At 37.4% G+C, this 16,280-nt stretch overlaps 1 protein-coding gene across 4 annotated transcripts in view; it reads right to left on the minus strand.

The window, feature by feature from the left end:
* The window catches only part of scube1 (signal peptide, CUB domain, EGF-like 1), a 62,131-nt gene that overhangs the window by 23,948 nt on the left and 21,903 nt on the right, over window positions 1–16,280 (minus strand). For 2 of the 4 annotated variants that reach the window (XM_043237726.1, XM_043237727.1), the window contains exons 5-7: window positions 9,504–9,629; window positions 8,350–8,466; window positions 2,537–2,626 (exon numbers count right to left, since the gene is read on the minus strand). In XM_043237726.1, the coding sequence (XP_043093661.1) occupies window positions 2,537–2,626; window positions 8,350–8,466; window positions 9,504–9,629 (333 nt within the window). The remainder of the gene's footprint in view (window positions 1–2,536; window positions 2,627–8,349; window positions 8,467–9,503; window positions 9,630–16,280) is intronic. The other 2 variants (XM_043237730.1, XM_043237728.1) reach the window with 1 other exon arrangement.

Genomic DNA, 16,280 nt, shown 5'->3' on the forward strand with positions numbered 1-16,280 from the left:
AGTGATGTTTATCCTTCTGTAGATTTCTCATATCTCCACTTACAGTATGATCATGGAGCTCAACTATAGTGACCATCAGCTTCTTGGTCACCAGTCTAACCAATGTCCTTCTCCATTAATTGCTCAGTTTGGCAGAAGGCCATCTCTAAGAAGAGTAGTAGATGATCCAAAAATCTCCCATTTTGGATAATAGAGGCCACATGCTTCTGTGAACTTTCAATGCAACAGATTTTTCTTTTAACTTGTCCCCAGATGTGTGACTTGACGCAGTTCTGTCTCTAAGCTCTACAGGCAGTTATTTTGACATCAGGGCTTTGTTTTTGCTCTGCTATGCATTTTCAGCTATTAGACCTTTATTGTCAGGAGTTTGCCTTGTCACTCATACCCATTGAAGTGTAGTAACATCTACAAGTGATATGAATGCTCCTGAACTAAGTGTCCTGAACTAAGTTTGAAGTGTCCAGAAGCTGTTACAAACCTGTTTTTTGCATTGTCATTGTTGTGTTTGCAGTGGAAAAAGTAGTTTAAAAGAATTTAATATAACACTGCATATATATATATATATATATATATATATATATATATATATATATATATATATATATATATATATATATATATATATATGCATATAATAAAAAAAAGCTCCAGCCCATCCATAAAACATTTCTAGGCATAATATAATTTTAAAAAGGAACAGAAATACAACACAGGGAAGAAAATAATTAAATATCATCTCAATGGGGGCAGCAAAGTCAAACTGAAATTAGGGAGAAGCAAAAGAAGGGTTAAACGTTTGTCGTTCTTCAATGCAGCTACAGTATACAGGGAAGAGAAAATAATGTCATAAACCAAAAACACTATTTCAGAAATTATCAAAAGAAGAAAGGAAGGTGATAAAGGGTAAAAGAAAGAAATTTCTGCACCATCAGGTTCCTGGGTGTACCTAAAATTGTCAAAAACAATTGGTAGAGAGAGATGTATGAACTGAAAACTGTATTGAACATAATTTGTTTAAATAATTTTATTTTTTTATTTTTACATTATAATAAAACATTGCCACTTATATGATGAATCTACGCTTATGTAAAAAAAAAAAAAAAAAGAAAGAAAAAAAGAAAACAAATGAGCTCTCTACGACCTCATAGTTCAAAAAAGGTGTCTGGTCTGTCCTCCCAAATACTTTACAAACAGTTTTTCTGCCATACAAAGGCAGATCTGTTGTCTGTCTGACAATGTCTTGGCCTTGGTTCATGAATTCAAGGACAAATGGCTAAATGGCTGATATATTTCAGAGGTCTGAGTCTGTGTGAGTTATCTCCTTTCTTAGGAGAGCTAACTGTAGCAGATGGACTGGAAACTAAAACTTCATTCTGCATTTCTGTTTGGCACCCTGGAAACGATCATTCTATTAAAGACACATTACAGTGAACATGAAACCAAAGTTGACCTATTTACTTTCTTAATACTTTCTTGGTCTTAATGTGAGCAATTTATCAATGCACAGTATTACTGTTAGAAAGGTATCCAATAGAATATCTTGCTTTGGGTGTATGGCTTTCTTTTTCTGTTAAGGGGTCATGAATTACACCATTATTCAGGTAAATATAATTTTTCCAGCCAATGCTAATATTGCCATGCTAATGACAAAATAATTGCATTTTTGTTGTATTTTGGTTTTTCAACACCCATTTTTCATGTCCTATTGATAAAATCCAATCCAACATGTTTCTAATTGAAGACTGACTCAATTAGAAAAGTGTTAAGAATGAAAGTAAAATGGGTTTGGCATTTCATGTTGACTTTTAAACAGTGAGAGAATGGAGAATAGAAACATTCTTAATGGTGAGTAAATTTAAAGACACTAAGTTCATGGAGCACAGGTGACAGAGGGTAAATGCAGGCAGATGATAAATGCCAATCTTTAATTCTTAAGAACACATACTATTAATAGAGCGTAAAAAATGATCTTCCGCATCTTCCGCTGTGGTTCACCGCTGCCCACAGCATCCTATGATGTGGAACGGCCTGAACCAACCCTCATGTCATTCTTCTTCCATAAAATTATCCTGCCATTATTCGTTCAGTATTCAGCCCACAAATGTTCCTCCAGTTCAACTAATCACTGTCTAAAACTGGCCTAATGTCGAAGTCATACAGTAAAACGTTCAACTGGAAAAGCGAGGATTGGTTTACTATCCAGTGTAGAGCAATCCAGTGTCATTTTTTTGTTGCTGTCTTTGGAAACGGGAGTGGATGAAAGCGGTCAGTTGTTAGTCATGTTGTTTTGTCAAAGAGAAGAGACGACGGTGGAGTCGAAGACAGTTTGAGGAGAGTGCAAAAGGAACCTTGTCATGTTTGAAGGGACATTTCTCTAATTTGTAGTAGGGTCAGAAACAGAAATATCGAACGAGTGACCTCGGGGGAGGGGCAAAGGAAAGCAAAGCAACTCAAACAAACTAAAGGACAGAAAGAAACGAGGGGGTAGAAGCACAAGCGCCATGGCAACACATAGAAAGAGGAAGAAAAGAGTTACCCATAAGTAGACGACGTTTCACCCGCTTGTCCACATCAGCTACTGACGTGGTATTGAATTCAGAGCTCTCAATTGCAGCCTCATCTTTCTCTAAAACACAAGTGACAGGGGACAAACAGGGAGGAGTAGGTTAATGAGAAGCCCAATGTCCATTGCCCGCACAGACAGCCCCGCTACAGGCCGACCCGCCTCTGGCGACACGCCCCCAATGACGTGGACGTAGACGCCGGGATGCGGGCTGCCTGACCATCTTGGCATTTGAGCCCAAACCAAAGCCAAGAGGCGTAAAGCCATGAAGAAGCGCAAATAACCCTGTTAGAGTGTTAATCACATGAACAAATAAAAGAATATCAAGATCTCCCGAAATGAACATGGGAATGTGGGAGGAGCTTAAAAAAAGGGGGACAGGGATTGGACGGGAGGGGCTGAGACTGACAGTAAGATGCTGTTTCCGTTGTAGTTCGTCTTCCATATCAAACGGCCACTTGTTTACCTCAGCAACAGAGAGGACGAGCAGTGGAGGAGGGAGAGAGAGACACAGAGACACAGAAACAGAAGGGGAAGGATGGATACAGGTCATACGACAAACTGCATGATCATGAGATGACGACAAAACAGGACACAGAAAGGACACAATCAGTGACAGAGGAGGAGCTGAAAGTAGGATGACATGAGAAGGATGGAGGTCTCCATGAGAGAAAGATGGGGCATGCCGAGAGGTGGATGAATGAAAGAGTCTGGGGCAGCGCTGGTTGCCTGTTTGTCTATGGAACACATATTACAACTGGCTTTGACAGTCGAGTCAATGCAAAAAAACTCTTTCAGAGTGTAGGGAATGGCTGGGCGCGTGTCGTGAGGACGGTAATGGCTTCCGAGCATGCAGATACAAGCACAGGATTGGTGTTAGAGTGTAAGGGGGTGGGGTTCTGGGCTGCAGGGAGCCAGTCCTGAATGGGTTAAGGCAAGAAGGGCCAATCAGGATTTGGAAGCCTGCCTTAAAGGGACAGTTCACCCCAAAATGACAGTTCTTTTATTATTTTGCTGTTCCAAAACAACCCAATAATAGATACTAAGCAGAATGTTCACACTGCTCTTTTCTGTTAAGCGAAAGGGTACAGAAGCTGTCGAGCTCTAAAAAATGCATCATAAATGCAGCACACCTGACAAATAGTTGTACGCTTCTGAAGAAATAAGCTTTTGTTTTCATGAAAATCATCTCATGCCAGTTTTAATGTCAAAGAGATGTCATGATGTGCCATATTTGAATATACAAGGTCAAAAATGTTATGCCATATGATCATTTGTAAGGAACAGACCAAATGTTAAACTTTTATTTGTTTAAAAGTCATCTTACTTGTGTTTGCATAAACTCAAATATGGCACATCTAAATTGAGACCTGTGACTATTTTTTTTTGTATTATTTTGGTGTTTTTAAAACTTGACAGCATTTATCCCCATTTACTTTCATTGTACAGAAGAATAGCAGCATAAATAATCTTTACCCTTTTTCCATGTTTTCTATTGCACTGAACAGAAGAAAATAAATAATAAAGGTTTGGAACAACACGAGGAGGAGTAAATGTCTTTGGGTGAACACTCCCTTTAAGATCAGGCACTGAAAGTTTGTTTGTCCTCCCGTCTTCAGTCACAGACTGGAGGACATCAGAATAATGTTGGGTATGCATGTTCAAAAATCAGAAATCTGTCTGTACTATTTGTGTGTTGATGATTTGCATATATACAGTCTTGGCTCTGACTGGCCCCATTTAGAAGACTCCACCAATCAGAGGTTGGAGTGAGTGTGATGTCACAGAAAAAAAATAAAAAATAAGCAAAAGACAAACTTCAATAATCCACTACCTCTAATGTGACTACAGTAACCATAAAAAGCACAGAGGGGTTACTATTAATGTTTTTACCAATAAAGAAGGGAAAACAACGGAATAGAAAGAAATTTCACAAAGACAAAACCATGCAAGCGAATCACAGCTCGTGCGTTAGTGTGAGAGGACAGGAAGTGAGCCGATAAGAAGAAAGCTAGAGTGCAAAGAGTAGAAAAACATGCAACTGGCATGAAGAGGAGAGAGCTCTAAACGCTCAAAATGAAAAAAAGAGTGACAGATGAAAGTGGAGTCGAGGCCAGTTTTGCATTGTTTAGTGACTCTTTTTTATTCAAGGTTGCAGATGGGGTTGGTTCATGCTTGTTGTGGGAAGGGGTCAAGGACAAGGAGATGCCATTGGCTGGCTGATTTCGGAGGGTCAGGCAGGGGGCGGGACTGGAGTATAGATTGGCTGGTCAGAGGGGATGCTGTTTTCTGATTGGTGGGGTCGCTACAGTTGATCAGGCTGCAATTGAGAGGTGCGTTTAACCCGTTTTACCCTTTCTTTCTTGCATTCGTTAGTAGATTTGCTTATAAACCTCTTTATTCCAGTCAGAATCACCCTTTAAATTGCAGACAAGACAGGCAATCAGTAACTTTCACCAGAGAGGCAGGAGGAAGAGCAGGGAGTCCATGAGACACGGCACACACGGGAGCGAAAGGGGGATCCTAAAGGAACGCTAAACACAGGGAAAGACCAGACCCACACAGCACAGCTAAACACAGACCACAGCAAGGGTCCAGAGACAGAGAGAGAGGTAAAGGAGGAGGAGGAGGAAGAAAGAGGTAGAGGGGAGACAGGGATAGGGTGGGAGCAGTCTCTACACTCCTCTTCTTGTCCCTGCGGCCGTTTGGTGTCGCTCCGTGGAGGCTGGAAAGGAAAAGTTGATTGAGTTTGATGGGAGACAGCTTGCTCCGGGCTCTAAGCTGCCAGAGAGAGAAGAACCAATCCAGTGTACGGTAATCAGCAGGTGCAACAAAACACAATGATCCTGTGGCCAATGGAAGTGTGTGTGTATACAACCATAAAAACGTATCTGCTTTAACAGATTCAAATGTATTGCTAAAAGCTAACTATTCAAGGCCACAGTTCACTCAAAAACCAAGATTCAGTCATTTTGTCCCCCACATGTCATTGCAAACCTGAATGATTGACTGATTTTCTTCAGGAAACTAAAGATATTTTTAAAAATGTTTTTAAAACACTCCCAGGAAAAAGGTACAAAAGCTCTCACTGAGGTGGTGGTATATTCTTTTAAAAGTTATTAATACGTACATTTCAGGGCTCCAAAACACCACTGGACCCCATTTAATTTTTTTTATCAATTACTTAAAATATATTCTTTTATCCTTTCACAGAAAGAAGAAAATCATACAGGTCTGCAATCATTTTGGGGGGCAAACTAGCTATGCATTTAAACAGTGCACAGTTTTCCTTTGATTCAAATATTTTGTACAAGAAAATCTTAAACAGCAGAAGAAAAGTATGTATAATCATATGAGATTAAGCCCAAACACTTACATAATAAAAGCTGTTTTACTCTACAAGTACTCTCACGATACTTGCCATTTTGCGATCACGTGACCAGCCAAATAGTACTTATTTTATCACTGTAACCATCCTGCAACTAGACAGTTTAGCTTGTGTAAAACTCAATCATGCAGGTGAGGATCTGATTGATCACACTGCAGTAAAAGACAAAAAGACAAGTAAAAAAACTGACAAGTAAAAGACATGTAAATGTGTTTCCTGTGTGCTTCTGATGACTGATGACCCTTCACTTGCTCACAAGCCCCTTTGAGCCCATTAAACCCACCTGCCAACTACAAAGTCTCAATCTCCTCATTACAACGTTTTAGTCCCAGCTCATGTGCACACACACTGTCTGGAAGGTTTTATGCTCACACACACCTTGAGTAATGATAACGACTGATCTAAATCGTATGTAGTCGTAACAGGAAGAAAGTTTCTTCAGCTAATGATGTGGTAGCTGGCCTTCAGTTTCAGCAAGTTCATTGAAGAGACAGCAAAACTTGCAAGAGCCAAATGAAATAAAAGATGCTCTTTGGAACTCATGCACACACGCTGGCACAACAAGCTATAAAAGCCGGTCAAACATTGCAGAGGAGATGGCGTTCGTCCTAAAAAAACAAGCATGAAAATTAAACTTACCTGCAGCGGGTCATTTGTCTTCCCGAATTTCAAAAGAAAGAGAGATTTGAAAAAGTAGGAAAACCCCGCTTCCTCTTTATTTCTGAAGTATTGCCCCTGGATGCAGCCGCACCCGCATGGCGTATAAAGTTTTCCCTTTCTGTGAGTATGGCAGAGCTCCATGGGCCGACTGGTTGGCTGTTCCACCATTATCAGGATGATGAATGTGTTTTGCACACAGAGAGTTCAACGATGAAATTTCCATCATCAAGCTCATCTTCCCGAACCGACACATGTACACACATCTCTCTCTCACCCAACCCACCCTTACGTACTTTTGCTAGAGCAAAGATACATCAGAAGTCTCATTTTCTGCTCTAATAGTCGCATGGAGCTGAGTGCGTGAGACAATGAGAGCATGAAAGCCAGACGAGAAGATGAATGACCAAATTAGCGGCATCGCTCCCTGAGTGTCAAAACTAATGGGCTTTTCCATCATTGAATTAGCCCTAACTGCTAAAGCAAGCATTGGAAATCACTGCCATACAGATCTGATGCTCTCATAAATGCCACATGGGCTGGGATTTGCAGATGAAACAGGAAACATGAGGTCAATCTCTAAGTTTTCTCTTCTCATTATCATGGATTTTAAAGTGGTTTTTGGTCATTTTAGCAGCTTCATCAGACAAAATAATTATACTTCTCTTGTATCTAAACTAAAAAGATACATGTTCACTAATACTGATGAGCCAAAATATTTATTCTGTTATGTATATGTTACAAATATCCAAATATATGAAGATATTTCAATCAAAAATCATGTTAGCTAGCTGTATTTTTTAGTTATCTTTTAACCTAATCAAAACAACCCAACTATAGTTTGATTAAGGTTCATTTGTATGCACAATGAAAAAGTTTTTAGTAAATTTAGACATTATAACATTATAAACTACAAGTGCAAAAAGGAATAGTCCTTCTGAAATAAAGATTATATTTAATAGTGTTACGCAACTATTCATAAACTGAACTTTAGGCAATCTATATGTAAAAATATGCTTTGATGAGTATACTCAATTCAATTTTAAATTATTTTAAAATCATTTGTGCACATTCAAACACTGTACAATTAAAATCACACTAGAATTATTTGTGAGCAAAAACGAGATTTGAGACCACTTCAGTTGCGTTTTTCTATCACCTTTGCAGCTCAACAGCCTTCACTCATTCATTTCTTAGTGTAGAAAGAGATGTGCCAATCTCCTTTCACATTCAGTAGGAGAAAAGAAGTCATACAGGTTTGGCATATTATGAGGGCAAGTAAATGATGGCAGAATCTTCATCTTTGGGTGAACTATGTCTTTGCTTCATGACTGAAGGACGCTACAATTGAAATGCATATGTTTACAGAGTCTCAAACCACAAGGAAGCAGTGCGTTCCTGGATGCCACATGGGCTGGGATGTGGGGTGCTCGTCTTTGAGACGTGAGGCCAATCTTTGGGGTTAGCCGTACCCAATGCACTCTCTCACCGCAGCATACCGGGACCCTCGGTGCGGAAACTGTGATATGGACCATTCGGCCGCTCTACAAAAACTCCTTCAACAAACATTCTGTCCAATCTGTCAGAAACAGCCTTGCACTTATAACCCTGGTAAAGCTCACTCACCTCACTCTCTCCCCTGTGCTCATTGTGTAAATACGACGAGGCCAAGATTTCCATGAAGAACTTTGCTAGAAGAGTTAAACGGCAGTGTGTGTGTGTGTATGAGAGAGAGACTTACCAATGCAGGTCTTGCTGTCCGAATGCAGGGCATATTTCTGATGACATCCACACACGGGCCCCACGTCGGTGTCATCACATGTGTGTTGGCAACCACCATTTCCATAGTTACATGTCACTGGTAACACACAAGAACTGTAAGGAGGGCTAAAGAGAAAAGTGTACCGCCATGGACACCCTTTTAATCAAGGTACATGTTTAGCAGATGAAGAAAAAGGCTAAATAAAAACGTATAGAATCTTGTACGTTTAGTATAGCAAAACAACCCCATCAAAGGAAACTAAATATGGCCAGTATCTTTTGTTGATGTCAAAAGGCTTTGGCTGGACAAAGAGACTGACCAGATATTTCACATCTAATACATTGTGCAATACTTTCAAGAATTTCAAGGACTTTGGTCCACGGTTTTCCCACTAGCATTAAAAATAGAAGAATGACGAATTGTAGATGAAAGTTCTCCAGATGTTCAGGCCAGAGCCACAGCACTATAACTAATATGTCCTTGACAGATCAGTGGCTGAGGTGGTTTGTTTAAGGAGAGATCAGTATTAGAGGACAGACTAAAATCAATCCGTAAACCTGTTGTTTAGCTTTGATGCCACCAGCCGTTTTCCTTTGAGATGTATATTGAGAAGCCAACTTGTGACCGAAAGGAAAAACGAAGGGATTTTTCATACCACTTGAAAAGAATCTAAACAAGTGTCATTAACTTGGATGAGATCAATACATACATGATGGCATTATAATTTGTAGCTACATCAATTTTAATTATGTGGACATTTTAAATCGTTCAAAGTATTTTTTTTCCTTTTATCAAAGGTTTTATACCAGAAATAAATACAATCAAATACAATTTAAAAATACTATTAATTAACACAATAATATTATAAAATTATTTAATTAATAAATAAACATTTTCAAATAATAATTCTACATTCTCTCTCTCTCTCTCTCTCTCTCTCTCTCTCTCTCTCTCTCTCTCTATATATATATATATATATATATATATATATATATATATATATACACACACACACATATTTTAATGAATTTACTATATAAATTTTTTCTAAATAATACATATTCTGCACAGGAATTACATCATTTAGGTATGACATCTTTAAAAAAGAGAAGTTTTGTTAAGCTGATACATACATTTGCAGTCACGCTGATTTTCGGCTAGCTCAAATCCGGGGCGGCACTCACACGCCACACCGCCTTTGGGAGTCTCTCTGCAGATATGGGCACAGCCATGGTCCTTATTCATACAGTTCATCCCATCTACCGAAAGAAAGACAGAGAGAGAAAGCTGAGTTACAGTCGTGTAATCCTCCCATTACAAACACTCCTCTGACAGGCTCCTGGAGATGAGCGTGTGATTTTTATGAGTGGTGTAAATTAGTTTAATGTTTCTGCCACAGGACCTTTTTTCACACGTAGAACAACACTGACACCGGCTGACCCGTGGAAGCGCACACAAAGACTCTCTCCATGGACAACATGCTCAGCAAACAACCTCACTGTTTTCTCTATTTTCCTCTGAGATTGCAAAATCTCTCTCCTGTTTCACCCACAGGAATAACTCACCCACAAATGAAATTTCTGTCATCATTTATTCACCCTCATATCATTCCAAACCTATATGACTTCATTTCTTCCAGAGAAGACAAAAAGAGAAACTATGAAGAACATATTGGTTGATTATTAGCTTTCTAATTGCATTTATTATGCAATTATGTATTATAATAATTAAAAAATAAAACAGAGCAATAATGCTTCAAAATAAGACCATAAAAGTGTCATGAAAGTGACTATATTGCAAATCTTCTGACAGCATGTTCACTATGTATGATTTACAGAGCAAAAAGTTATTACAGTTCAACAAATCTTGTCACTAAACTGTTTTTGTTCAAGTCTTTGAAACATTTTTGACCTTTTTATCTGCTTTTGTGTAATTTATTAAGCTTGAAAGCTTGTTTTTTATGCTCATCAAGGCTGTATTTACTTAATATTTGTGAAATATTATTTCAAATAACAGTTTTCTATTGTAGTATTCTTTATAATGCATTTTTAGCATCGTTACTTAGTCTGTCCATTACGTGATCCTTTAGAAATCATTCTAATATGCTGATCTGATGATTTATAATCAGTGTTAGAAATCGTTGCGCTGCTTAATATTTTTTTAGGACCTGTGGTACTTTGATACATAAATAGTTATAAAGAACAGTGTTTATTCAAAATAGAAATTGTGTGTTACAATATACACTAATGAATACTCTTATTCAGCAAGGACGTATTAAATGGATAAAAAGTAAAGACTTGCATTGTTAGAAAATATTTCTATTTTAAATCATTTCTGTTTTTATTCATAAAAAAAAAGAAAAAGAAAAATGCATTGCATGTTCCAAATATAAAGCAACGTAACAGTTTCAATAATTAATCAGAGAATGTGAGAATGATTTCTGAAGGATCATGTGACTCATAAAGACTGGAGTAATGGCTGATGAAACGTCACAATATTAGAATTCCTTCCTTCTGTTTGTTTAAATAAATACAGCCTTGTTGAGCATAAGAGACCCATAAGACATTAAAAAACACTAATCTAACTGAACAGCAGTGTGTATATATACAAACTGACAATTTAGGCCAGAATTTCCAATTAGCCTTTTTCTCCCCTTTGATCTTATACGTAGAGTATAGCACCGCTATCAGACATAGCATCTCACCGTCCTGAGCGAACCCTCCTAGTTTCCTAAACAAAACGATAACATAAAAGCCCAGAATGAAAGACGCAGACAAGGGATGACAGAGAGAAACTGTTGGGCTTCTCTAATGGACATCCTCCTCATCTTCAGGCCAAACAATGAGTAAAGAATGTGTGTGTACACAAAAGCAAGTCTCCGTGGAAACATGGCGGGTTCTTGCATCTCTGCCCCCTCCGTAGCCTCTTCAGAAGCGCTAAGTGCTCTCAGGACAGAGCCTAAAGTGGGCAGCTTTTCTGTGGACATCCTGGAGGACACCTTGATGTGCCCAATTAACGTGGACTTTGAAGAGGTCGTCAAACCTTTAAACGACAAAGAGATCTGCTACATTTCTCACACAAGAGTAAGAGAGTGTTAATTTGTGCTACTATGAAGCACCTTTTACTATCAACCCGCAACTAGCAGCCTAATACTACTATGAGGCTTCGCTGGGTTTTAACTGGAAGTGTTAGAGATCAAATAAGACCTTCGGCCCGGCTAAAGTTTTAAACACGCCACACGGCTGTCACAGGAGCACAGACAGGAAGGAAAACCAAATATTGACCCCTTTCACCTTAGACTGTCGTTCCTCCATCTGTGTATATCCACAGCAGCACTCAAGAATATGTGAGGAAAAAAAATGCAATTACAGGAAATTTTAAGTGAGTGCTTGAGAGAAAAAGACAGCCGGCTCATGCACATACGTGTTTAATATCAGTATGCACTCTGTGTGTCCATGTGCTCTGTTGCCCATAAACCTACCACTTAAAATAAGTGCTCTAAAAGCCCCAAATGCAATGTCAAAAGGGAAGCCACCTTTTAAAGTCGAACGTATAATAATTTATACACCAATTACAGTACAGCTTAAGAAAGTACTGTACTGGCCCGAAGAAACGGTCTCAGATGTCCATAGATGGAGAGAATAGGATGGGGAAACTGTCTTTGCAGCTATGAACATCAACGTAATGTTGATAAATTTGAAATAAAAGACCTCTGAAGACAGCCTCCACATCCGACAACTCTTTATAAGGATGGAAAACTTCTGTTTTAGCAGGTGAAGCTTACACAGAAATATTAAAGGGACAGTGTAAGTACTGTTTGTTTTCTCACACAAACCACTCATATCGGCCATCAATGTATCGTTACGATGGAGTATGGTTTAATTTGGATTTCTGAGTGCACTTTTTTTTCCCTCTCATAGAGAAAGTTCTCTATACCGGCCATTATATGATTGACAGACTACAACGGTTTGACTTAAAAATATGAAAATTGGATCTTATGAAGAAAAAAACATGCCTACACCTTAGATGCTTAGAAGCTGATAATTGTAAAAAATTTGTTTCAAAGTGAACTATGCCTTTAAGGAGTGATTTGGCTGCCTTGCTGAATTTTAAGCTGCATTTAAAGTGTCAATGTAAAATAAAAATTGTATAATCATTAGAAAATAAAACTGAACTTTCTCACAAGGAAACAAACCTCGAGTTGTTCTGGCAGTTTCTTTTGTAATAATTTTTATAATATGAATCCTATCTAATATTTTTTTGGGCAGATTTTAAAGTAAACTGGAGCGGAAAACCAATCATTTTTTATATGCAAAATTACATTTTTATCTTAAAGGCACAGTAGCATTCTTAATTTTGATGATCATAAAACGGTTTAAAAGGGTAGTTAGAAACTAAATTATGACTGTTTTGGACACATGCAAAAAACTGTAACTAATATTACTAACTATAAACATTTAAAAATGTCCAATTGACAAACAGGAAGTGGTGTAATCATTTTCACAGTAACAATAAAACCCTGGTTAATGTAAAGTTTGAAGGGATACATCTTTTCTGTCATTTTAAGTAACAAATAAACTTTAAAAATCAGTTACCTATACATAAGCACACACGCACACACACAAATATCCACAGGCCCCCTTTTTCCCATCTCTTGTAAATGCCATTTTAATTGAAATCTGTCAGACTTTCAATCTCTCTCCAAATGCACAATGCTATAGGTACTAAGCCATGAATTTCAATGAGGCTCTTTTTTCACCAGCAACCATTGATGTCCTTCAACAGAAAACAGCCTTTTCCCAAAACCCTCCCCAATCTCTTATTCAAACACAAGCTTTCTTAACAGCTCGTCACAAGTTCTCTCTCTCCCTCTCTCTCTCTCTCTCACACACACACACTCTCACACACAAGCTTATTAATTACGGTTAACATTAAAGTGGACCTTTTTCTGGAACGTTCCCCAGCTAACCCAGTGACCCTTAATGATGTCACAGTGATTGGAGAAAGTATTCAGGTTCTGCGTGTGATTCTATTTTCTTTCTGCTTATTTCTTTTCCTGAAGCTTACAAAGACCTGGTGACTTTAGTGTGATCATACACTAACACACACTTTAAGCCTCTATCCTGACACGGTGCAGCTGTTGTCTTCAGGGAGGAAAGAGTCCGAAAGCAAAACAGAGAGAAAGAGAATCCGAAGGGAAAAAACCCCCACCACAGCTGGACTTGGGACACCTCTAATCCTGCACACCTCTACCAAATGGAGATGTACTGGAGCTAAAAATACAACCAATGATCTTTCCCTGCAACTCCAATCCACAGCAGATAATTCCCCGCTAGTATACAAACTGAATTTTAGAGCATTTTTAGATATGTTGTATTGCATACTATACATCCATAACATAATTTAATTTTATTAAAAGAGATAAACAGTTTTTTAAAAAATTAACGTTTAAATATAACTAAATATATATTACTACATAAACAGTGCTATGTTAGTATCAGGATACGTTTATAATTTTTATTAACATTTAATCTGTTTATATTTTTTATAGTTTTCATTTATTCTCTATTTTAGCTAAAGCTTTAATTTTTTGTATTGTTTTTATTTAAGTTTGTTTTATCTTTTTTGAAGTTTACGTTATATGTCTATTTGGTTTTTATTATTTTTATTTGAATTTCAGTTTGTTATTTTAGTACAACAGGTTAAATTACATTTAAAAAAGAAATCTTGCTTTGGTAAATGGCTTAATAATTTCATACACATTTTCGTTTTTATTTTACTGTAATAAACCTGTAAATAAATTAATAATTAAATAATTGAAGAAATGAATAAACAGTAAAAGGGTCATGTGTAAGACTTTATTTTGGTTTACAAAACTAGTCTGAATATCTGGCACTGAACCAGTTCTCAACCTTCTGTTGCAATAGATTATAAGTGAAAGTTGTCATATGACTTTATAAGATTTAAAGTCTACAAATGGATTTTTTTTTGCAACTTTTCAACCTTTTAGTAGACAAAAAAAAAACAAAAAACGAACAGAATTCTCCCTTTGGGGTGAGAAGTCCCTTTAAATGAACCAGCCTGAGAATATTTTCTTCCTTTAAATCTAAGTATATTTGCTTTGTATATTTAAACAGGTTTCGACAGCTGGCCCTCAAGTCAAGGGAAAAGTTCCGATGCTCCTTATAGCCAGTCCGTGCCTCCTACCAACATGACTCCACCTGCATCAGTCAGAGTACATCACTCTGGAAAAAACTGCTAGGGAAAAGGCAGGGCGAAAACTATAAAAACAGAGCAAATGAGGAAATGCAGAACCCTATGAAGTTTACTTCACCTCAAAAGCTAATATTTAATCACAGTATTTATAACCAGCGGAAGACGGTGGGCGAGAGCTTCAGTGCCCACTCGCTGTCAGCGCCTCAAAGTATATGTGCATGTGTTTGTAAGTCAGCGTGTGTGCTTGGTACAGTTCAATCAAAGTACTTCCACCCTAAATGTGGCCCAAGATTCGATGAGAGGACCGAAATAGTTTGTTCAACACACCAGTCAAGACACTTCAGAGTCCGAAATCATTCACCATTTCGTAAAAAACAAACAAAAAAAAAACAGCATCACTAGGACTACAAGCACAACTATGCTTGTGGCCTTTGACCTTTGCCGTGACCCTGCAGGATTCCAGCATCAGAGCAGGATGTTTGCTGGCGACTCGGAACAAGAGCGGGTGGCAGTGTTTGAGTGAACGGTTTAAAACACTTACATGCACACACACTTTTCCAGTTTAATGCTGGTATTTTAATGAAAACAGCATAAAATATATTATTACTGAACATTTGTGTGTGTGGCTTAATTTCGCCCACTTCCTCTCCTCACACACTCCAAATAAATGCATTGGCTTCTACTGTTTATACTATTGTTTCATCCCCCTCTTTTCTCATATTATACTCCTCAGGACTGAGAATAAGAAAGCGAGAGAATAAAAACGAAAAGTAAGTGAAAAGAGAAATGTGAAATTTTTGATACAGAGGTGACAGATTTTTCTGAACGTCATTCAAGTAGAACAGCATAATTGAAAACTACATTTCTTATTTAAAATTTTCAGTTTTAATAATATCTCTTACGTTGAAAACAGTTGTGTTGCTTAAAGGTGTCATGACATGGCTAATTAAATTTTTTTTTTTACATGTTCCTTGAAGTTTACTTGTATTTTTTTCCACAAAAAACGAATTAATATGTGGGGAAAAAAATATTATTTTCAATTCTTTTTCAGATCCTCTCTCTAAAGCAACCTGTTTTAATGGTTGGGTCATTTAAGGCTTGTGAGCAATCAGCCACCGTTACGACTAACATCATTGCATAGAAAACAGTAGCCTATAAAAACCCCCTCTCTATTGAATGCAAGTGTTTTTACAACATGATGAAAATAAAATAGTCATTTCTAGACTAAGCATTTTTAAATAATGCATAACGAAGGTTTCTTTGTGAACTCTCCATGACACGGTGTCTCTTTTACAAAACAAAATACTCAAACACAATCTGGAATGCCATTAAAAATAAACTGTCCAGTTAGAAATATTATCCCACTAAAAATAAAGGAAATTTGCTTTCTTGTGTCATGACCTCTTTAATATCTAAGTTTTAACTTTTGTACTTTTTATTTTAAGGTTCAAAGGTTTGTCAGATTCTAATTATTTTAACTATCAATTTTTAAATATTTTAAAAATATATAAATTTTATTGACCCCAAACATCTAATATATAGACTATCTGCAAGGGTTTCAACTGAGAAATTTCGAGCACCTTCTTTTTTTATCTACAACAGGTGTAGGAAACATCCACGTTAAGAAGGATCTTGTAGATGTGATAATTTGTCTCTATCAAGGTATTGACTGCAGTGTGTGTGTGTGTGTTTGG

The sequence above is a fragment of the Puntigrus tetrazona genome, chromosome 4 (assembly GCF_018831695.1).
Source record: "Puntigrus tetrazona isolate hp1 chromosome 4, ASM1883169v1, whole genome shotgun sequence".
NCBI lineage: Eukaryota > Metazoa > Chordata > Actinopteri > Cypriniformes > Cyprinidae > Puntigrus > Puntigrus tetrazona.